The sequence below is a fragment of the Ciconia boyciana genome, chromosome 7, assembly GCF_034638445.1.
Source record: "Ciconia boyciana chromosome 7, ASM3463844v1, whole genome shotgun sequence".
NCBI classification, from domain to species: domain Eukaryota; kingdom Metazoa; phylum Chordata; class Aves; order Ciconiiformes; family Ciconiidae; genus Ciconia; species Ciconia boyciana.
The window spans coordinates 11,864,906-11,873,516 of NC_132940.1; the positions used below are offsets into that span (position 1 = coordinate 11,864,906).

The window sequence follows — 8,611 nt, forward strand, 5'->3', positions numbered from 1 at the left end:
CAGAGAATTAACAGATGGGCTTTGTGAAAGCTACCTCACGCAGGTAGCAGTTTGAAAAACATGTTGGTACCTAAGAAAAAGGAGGTAATTATTAAAGGGATAGGAAATGGCAGGCAGCAGTTCTGAAAGAACTTAATTGCACAGAGCATTCAATCACTGTTTCGAAGACAGTTATTAGGATCATGCTCTAGCCTTTTTGATGAACCTATCTTTAAAGAGGAGCTCAAAAGCAGCATGCAGTCATTGAAGTAGGACTAGAGAGAGGGAGTGCTGGTGATGGGCCAGTCGAGTCAGATGAGCCCTAAACCCAGTGAGTTCAGTTCCCAAAGGAGTCTCTAGGCCAGATTCAGCAGGGAGTACGTTATACACCTGGTATAGGTTAGCCAGGAAGAGGCATATACGGTAAAGTGGCCTAAACTTTCTTCAAAGCAACTCCAAGAACAGAGATGGTAAGACACGCACATAGGATAAAACTAGCAAAATTGACACAAAACTCACCACCGTATCCCTCGCCTTCATCTCTGTTGTTGTTGAGGCAGGAATGTTTTATGTGCATTGGATATTAAACAGCAAATGTTGTTTGGGGACAGCTTGAGTCATTGCACACCCAAAAAGGGAAAAAATACCAGCAGCCAGGATGCTGATGTAATCTTAGCTTGGTATCCTGGTACATACTTGGTACTAGGATTATCTCCGTGACCAGGCTGTAGACTAAGACTTCGCTGTGCTTGTTCCTATGCAGTTTTTATGTCACTATATATTTTTATTTTCCTTGGTGCCCTGACACAGTCAACACCCAGAATGAGTAGTGCTTGTTGAATGCGGGGGTTTTCCATATTCCTCATTTTCCTGTCTTTTTTCAGTTTGTGTCTGAAACCTTAATTACTGTACACTATACAAGAGATAAGATCCTTCCTTTCTATGGCCTTCCTGCAACATTTGTCATCTTAATGCTTCACAACTGTTAACAACCTCATTTGCGCCTCCTCAGTATCAACGTGGTTGGGTTTTCCTCCTATTTTACAGAAACCTGAGAGACAGGGAGATTCTGATCATCTGCTCATTCATTCGGACTGGCCAACTTAAGTGCTGAATTTGCATGTTACATGTGGCATTTCCTAGCTATTAGAGACTTGACATTTTAGCCTTAGCATTTTCTTTGTAAATGTTGGGAGGGAAGGTTCAGTCCACTAAAAAAACCCCAGTTTTATTATACAGGATTATGTTGGCCCTTGCATGGATCATTAGCAGTGTCAGAAGCTTGAACTCCGTTGTACAGCTTTCTGCTGCTTCAACTGATGGGAACTGATAGTAGTGGGTCATCTTCCTTAAGGGGAGCTGGATCTGCAATGGGACAAGAGAAACTCTTTGCCAGGAGGTTTCACGGATGCCCATGGGCGTCAGCAGCCCTGAGATCCACTCCTGGTGCTGGGAGGAGAAGGGTCTAGTTACTGTAGGCTTTACTGCTCTGGCCCCCAGCATCAGCCATTGGGCCCCAACTATATCACCTGTGTCCTACCTGATCCTGACTCCTGCTTCACAGCTTCCTGCTATGGCTTTGTCCCAGGACCAGTCTCATCCCATTCCCAGCTTTCTTTCTGTTGTTTTCCTCTAGTCTTTGTCCCATGGAGATTCTTGTTTTTCTCTCTTACTTGGTTATTCCCAGACACCCACCTGACTCCTCCTCTGGTCTGACCGTAGCTGCTATTTCCAGTCCCCTTGCCTAACAGTCCCATGCTCCATTTCCCATCTGGCATTCACCCTCTGACTGCTTTGAGTCAGACTGCATCCCTTTCCGTACCGCCGTTGTGCCTGGGCAGGATCATTCTGGGCACAGGAGGGAAGCGGTTCTGTGCCGAGTGCTGCACTGGTCCATAGAGCAGGAATACAAGCATAGGGGAAGCCCTGCCTTCCTCCTGCGCTTCCATGGTCGAGAGTGCTCGCTGCAGACAGAGTCTCTGGAGCTTTTAGCTGCCCTCCTGAGAACATGTGCTAACTGAGATTTTTTTTTTCCAGAAGCTTATCACGTAGCCAAAACTGTGTGGTTTCTCACAAGAACAGAAAAAGGCACATATCCCAGTAAGGACTGGCTCCCATTTCCGATCATTTTCCAAGTCCTGTTCCAAGCTTGGAATCCTAGGACTTCTCAATGAAACAGAGTAAGATTGTTTTATTTTAATGAGGGCCAAAGAGCACATTTTTCTCTAATGTCATCCACTGAAGGCAGGTACAGTTTATGAAACCTCCACATATGAATGGGTGACTGCTTGTGAGGATGCTTCACCCCAGCCAAAATTTAGCAGGATAGGGACAGGAAGAAACTGAGGGACTTTCTAATGCTCTCACTGCATTCAAGTAGGGGCAAGCATCTGCTCTTGCAAGATGCTGAGTACCTCCTGGTGAAGTCTTCAGGAAGTGAAAACACTTAGCACGACACAAGGTCGGGATCAGAAAGCATGCTGCAGTGCAGATGGGAGTTATGAAAGCTCGTGAAGATCAGACACAGACTAAACAGTGCACACATGTATATTGTGCACTGGGGTGCAAGACAAGCTGGAGGTGATATAGGAATGGTGTAAATTTATACCAAAACTGAGAGGTCCGTAAGATTTGCTCCCTAAAGTAGTTTAACTACTGAGTGTCCATGACAAAGATATTGTTGGCAGTTAAAACAGGCATCTCTTAAATAGTTGTCATTTTTGTTTCAGTGACTATGCAGTGACTACATTTCTAACTGATCCTAATAAGCCTCTTTTCCAAGTTGTATAAAAATGGTTTATGAGTTCTGGCCTTGGCAGTGGCATAAAACTTCCCTAGACTATCCATCCAGTGACGCTTTGTCCTCCCCTCTGCCGCTGGGGACTGTCACACTTGTGCACACTGTCATTCCCACCTGGGGAAGTTCAGGCTTCCCGAGTGAGTGGGTTAAACGAGCTGCCACATTCGCAGCATGTTGATTGTGAAGTCTACCCATAAGGCAGCAGTTCGTAACCTTGTGGAAATATTTTTACATGCTCCACGCAGAGAAAATAACCACTTGTGCTCTGCTAGAGCTCAGCCACATGAAAGAGCCAGGAAGAGCACCGCAATGGATGCTGAGAAAGGAAAGGGACCTCTACTTGCATCCAGCGCAACGGGCAGCAGTGTCCAGGCAAATATGGCATCTCTGCCACCTTAGCAGGAAATGTGGACAGAGTCTGTCAGACTGACGTTTCTGAGACCTCTGCTCGCGTTTGCTGTGAGGTGGTGATACCCCGTGGGAGCACACCGATCAGTACAATGCAGTCCCTTTCTTAAACACTTTGCTAGGACTCTACCCCAATACTAGGACTCCAAGTGTGCCCCCCTCCCCAAAGAGCTTGCTATCTTAGGCATACCCCTAGCTCTTGGTCTCATTTTCCCTTAACTAACCTTTTTCCTAAGACCCTGACTGATCACTTTCCCGTACACCTCTCTTTCCAGTTCCTTCATTCCCCCCATCCATCTGCTCCAAGCCACAGTAAATGCATCTCTCTTCGGGTACTGAATTCAGCGTTGCCTTTACCTTTACACTCCCAAGACATGTCTATTCCCCAGATGGGCTTGAGGGCAAATGGGTTAATACTGGTTGAACTATGAGAAAAGCCTCAGTTGAACCAGGTGAGCACCGGCACTGTGCGCCGGTGGTTGCTCAGGGTGGGTGTGAGGCAGGAGTGAGATCCCTACTGCCTGCCCGTTCTGTGCTGGAGGCCCCAGCTGTGGGCCAGAGCTGATCTGCCTGAAGCTACTGCCAGCCCCATTCCCAATGCCCCTGGGCTGAGTTGCACATCCCACCCCTGGGAGCAGCTGGGGCACCCAGCTCATGGGGAGCATCGTTCCTGGAGACCTGCGGGCTCGGCAGATGGCTGCACAGTGGGGCTGACGCAGCGCTTGGGAGAAATCTGTGAGACACTCCTGGCCTTTGGGGCCACAGCGTGGTCACCCCTGATCTCCAGTGATCACGTAAGTAAAGTGTGGCTGGCGAGAGAGCAGGCCTTCACTGGAAAGCCCCAGTGCTCTGTAAACACAAACAAATCAGCCCCCATCACCTGCTTCCCTTCTTTATCTCTACATGTAATTTAAAACACCCTCCAGCCTCCCAAAGTCAAGCTTCAGCTGCTTCCCATCCCCTTAAGCCCCTTTAGTTCCTCTCCCCCCCAACCTGGCTGCTTTTCCAGGGCCAACCATCACTGCAGAGACAAGTTGCTCTTCTCTCCCACTCTCTGATCCTTTCTGTCCTGGGTGAATGTGGTAGGAACCACCCACAGCGTGTTTTCGTGCATGCGTTTCTGCAGCCACCCCTCCCCCCCGCCTAGTTTTTTAAGTTAAACTATCTCTTGCTTTAAAGAGAGCAAATACACAGCAGTGGCTTTCATCACTGCTGTATAATAGAGCAGTAATTCTGTGCCAGGGACTGTTTTCTATTTTATTTTAAAGGGTTTATAAAACAGTGTATGTAATTGAGTGAGTAAACTGAACGTTTTCTGGAGCCCCTGAGGGCTGGAACTTCGTGGTGGTCCTGGGCCTAGGCCCTAACCTTTTTTTTTTCTTCTCTCTCCTTTCCCCCCCCCCTTTCCCCTCCTTCCCCTCCTCCTTTACAACCCAGCGTTGCCACCAGCAGCAGCAGCAGCAATCTGTCTGGGGCTAATTGAGCAAACAACAAGGAGATGCTTTCACATGGCTTTTAAAGGAATGCTCCGGCATCCCCTTTCTGTAAGCAGCTTGGCACGAACCTGCCAGGAAGGCTGGGGAGCGCTGGATCCCCGGCCCCCCGGCCCGCTGGTGGGGTTTGTGCTGGGCTGCGCAGTCATTTCCGCCTCTCTGTTTATTTGCATTACAATTTGTTTTTAGCCAAGCACCAAAAGCTGCACTGCTCCCCAGCTCTCTAGCTCTCCTTGCCTTGTGCGTATGTTTTTAAGGAGCTAGTGTACAGTATGTGTAAACAAATGTCTTCCAAAGCAGGAACGCATATATAACGAGTGACAGGTTTTTGATTTACGCTCAGTAAAATCTCTGTGGACACTCGGTTCAAGCACCCAGGCTGACTTCAGGCTGGGCTGCGTCAGCAACTTGAAGCAAAGTGCTAATCAGGAGGTTGAATGTGTTGATCAGCTCTGGATTTGCTTAGCACCAGATGCTCCCAATCTGAGAAGATCTAGTTGAACATGATTTAAGGTTGCAGAGTCCAACTCTAAGGCTTTCTGAAAGTCCTTTCTCTAATCCCTCTTCTTTCTCTGTGGGCTGAATGCATCTGTAACCCTGCCAGTGTCAGATAAAAGGCAGCCTGGTAAGAAATCCCTAATGGGGAGCTGGGGAAGGAAAAGGGAGCTGAACAGCTAAGCATGTGAGGTACTTCTCCCTCCTCCCCCAGAGTTTCAGGCAGAGTTTCTGCATGAACTGAGCTTGCTGGTACCAGCCAGAGCCACTGGCAACTGGCAGCCACGGCTGATAATGAAACGTTATCCGCAGCTCGACTCTCTGGCACACACAGTGGAGTCTGAATTCCCTTCCCGCTGCAAGGAGGGCTTTGGGAAGGGAAGAGGGAAGCAGGGTGAATCCTTATCTGCCTATCGCATCCCCTGGGGGTGCGGAATCAGGCTTTGTTTCTAGCAAAACCATTCCCTTTATTGCTTAAAAACTTTCTTGCGGATTTGAGGCAGGCACATTCATGTGTTTTCTTTTAGCCTGTACAAGGAGAAATGAGTTTGGTGATTTCACGTGAGTCTCTGAGGTAGCAGTGACATACCAGGCAGGCTGTGTGTGCCCGCTTAGGGGAATCTGGGCCACACGGATCAAGGAGGAGACAAAACAGGTAGAGGAATGGGAGATGAGGGAATGCATGCTCTGATTTCCCATGTGGCTTTGGCTACTTAAACTCCCTAAACTCACTGCTGCCTCAGTTTCCCCATCTATAAAATGGGAATGCTCCTATTTGCCCACTCTTGAAAAGCATTTTGAACTCATCAGGTATAAAATGCAAGGTATCATAAGGCAGCTACAAGCATGTCAGTGCAAAATACAAATAGTTGGTACCACCTCTGCAACCAAGTATGTGACAGGACCCATCCCAGTTCTGCACGTTTAGGACAGTGCAGGATGCTGTCTGAAATGAAGCAAGAAGTTCCTTATTAAAAAGTATTGCTGCAGATAACCTATATATAGAACCATAAATTGGCATGGGTCTTTATAAGCCTAGATGAAGGCATGTTTAATCTGCAGAGGCATAACGTAATTACTCTCACTGGATGGTAGCCAGGGCCTTATTCACATCACAGAAATCAACATGATAGGTAGTCTGCTTGGAGGGGGTTCAGGAATGGAGTCACAGGAGTTGCTACAGGGCCTGTTTGAGATATATTGGGAAAGTTGTTGGGGGTGAGGAATGTTATAGCAAGAAGTGCTGCAGGTTGGATTTGAGGTACCTTGGCAAAGCTGTGTGGGGTCCAGGACGGGAGGAGAGAGGCGCTGAAGGCTGGACTTGAGGCTGTTGGCAGAGCTGTGCTGGAGAGGTTGTGTGGTGCTACCTACATCACACTTGCACCTGGCACTTGTACAGTCAGTCCCTCATTTTCCTGAGCACTGCATCCACCTCTGTTCGTCCTCCCCAAAGTGCTGGAGATAGGGCTCCACGCTCCAACTTTGAGCTCCAAGGTGTTGGCTCCAGGCATGAGGCTCCAGAATTAATTGTCAGTTGTCACTAAATACCCTGAGCAAAGAACTAAATGACTCAATCTGATGCTGAAGGTGAGAAGCAGCTCCTTGATCTCCTTATTTTTGCCTTCATGAAGGGTCTCTGAAAGTCAGTCGTGTGGCTAACCCAGCTCTGTCCCCCAGGCTGCGGAGACAGCAAGATCCATATGATTGTGGGGTCAGGGTTGTAGTGGGAAATTAATCTTGCCACAGTCCAAAACTCCTTGAAGTTTATAGAGCAGTTTTTGATCAAACCTTTTCTGGAGCAATGGTTTGCATGGTGCAAAGGTAATGGCTTGAATTTTAAACCAAGAGAAGTATTGTGTTGGCCCGGCCAGTTTGGGGATTGCCAGGAATTTCTTCATTTAGCCAAAGGTGGCATGTTTGTTGTTTTGCAGCAGTCTTGCAAAATCCACTCCCCTGAGGGGAGGAGTTTTAGGTGGGTAAATAAAACAGAACTCGTTTTTTCCATCATCCTTGGCTATCCACCCCCACTGCTGTGCAAGGTGTGGGAGACAACGCAGCCTCCATCAGTGTATCCCAGCACCTCACAGGCCTTGGTGCTTTATCCCAGGCTCCACAGCTGATCGTTATTCCTAATGTGCAGAAGAGGAGATGGAGAGCCTGGGGGCATGGGTCAAACCACCTGAGCTCCACCTGAATAGGTGTCCAGCTCCCAGAGAGCAATTTAGATTCACCGCCTCCCCCCACGGTACCCTGAGGACAACCACTTTGAGCACACCGGCTTTGTGTCACACTCTGAGGCCACATGCTTGGGTTTTTTAGGCACTGGGCTTTCAGTTGCGTGTTTTTATTATTTTGGCTTTAGATCCCTTATTTGCAGTCCTTCCCTGACAAGCTGCTTTTGCATTTTAAAGGGAAGGCTCTTTCAGTACAGCGTATTAACAGTGCTGGGGCAGGGACTGGCACGTTAATGTGTCCACTGGGGCTGTGCAGAGCTCCTGGGAACAGGCAAAGGAGTGACCTTGTAGAAATTGCCCCTCCAACAAATTTGCTCCACAGGAGTCTGAGGTGGGCTGTCCACCGTTATCCTCAGAGGTGATAACTGTGCTCAGAGACCTTGCTTCACGCAGATACTTCTGGAGAGACTCCATCCAGATTTTTTAAATCCAGGATGGAGAAGTCAGGTTTAAATTAAAAAAAAAAGCCTGGTTTTTTAAGCTGCCAGGGTTGAGTTGGGATTGCTGAGAGGATCTCATGCTGCCCCGGTGATGGCCCCCAACACTGAGCAGCCCCTCTCCTCCCCAGTCTCCATGCAGTTTGAGGGCACACAGCACACTTCAGGGCCGGGGTGGATTACTGATCTTTAATTTTATGTCAGATCTCCATGTTGGATGTCGACGGTTCTTTGCCTCGACCTAGGTGTACACCTGTCAGCAGCAGCTGTGACTTCCGTCGGGCCTCTCTTGTTCAGTAGTGACACATACATGTGAAAACTCTCATTAGAGAAACCTCCTGATGTTTAGTCAGTTGTTTAGGCTTTTGCCATGTGTGTGGGATACTGTCAGAGAGACGCTGGAGTCCAGAGAAAGGCAGCGAATCCGTGTTTGACTTCCCCAGAATCTGCTTTTCTCATTTGTTTTAAAGTTGCAGATTTGAAAAATGCAAGGTCTGAAGCACTGCTGCAAAACTCAATTCCTCTTCTTTTCCTCCCTCTCTCTTTTCAGCCAAACATGTTAATGAAGTCATTGTGGGCACCGAACAGCTGATGGAGATATAACCCGAGTAGGTTTTAAAGATGATTTTATGGAAGCCAGCAGCAGAACCAGATGTTCAAGCATCGTAAGATCATCCGTACAGATCAGTACTGGCACGATTTACCCTGTCATTGCTCCTTTCCTGTTCAGCTTTATATTTATGTCTTAATAAAGAAGTATTTACA

At 47.9% G+C, this 8,611-nt stretch overlaps 1 protein-coding gene across 1 annotated transcript in view; it reads left to right on the forward strand.

The window, feature by feature from the left end:
• EIF2B3 (eukaryotic translation initiation factor 2B subunit gamma) overlaps positions 1–8,611 on the forward strand; it is a 103,382-nt gene extending 94,771 nt beyond the window's left edge. Inside the window, exon 12 of the mRNA XM_072866903.1 lies at positions 8,397–8,611. Within this exon, the coding sequence (XP_072723004.1) occupies positions 8,397–8,449 (53 nt within the window). The 3' untranslated portion in view covers positions 8,450–8,611. The remainder of the gene's footprint in view (positions 1–8,396) is intronic.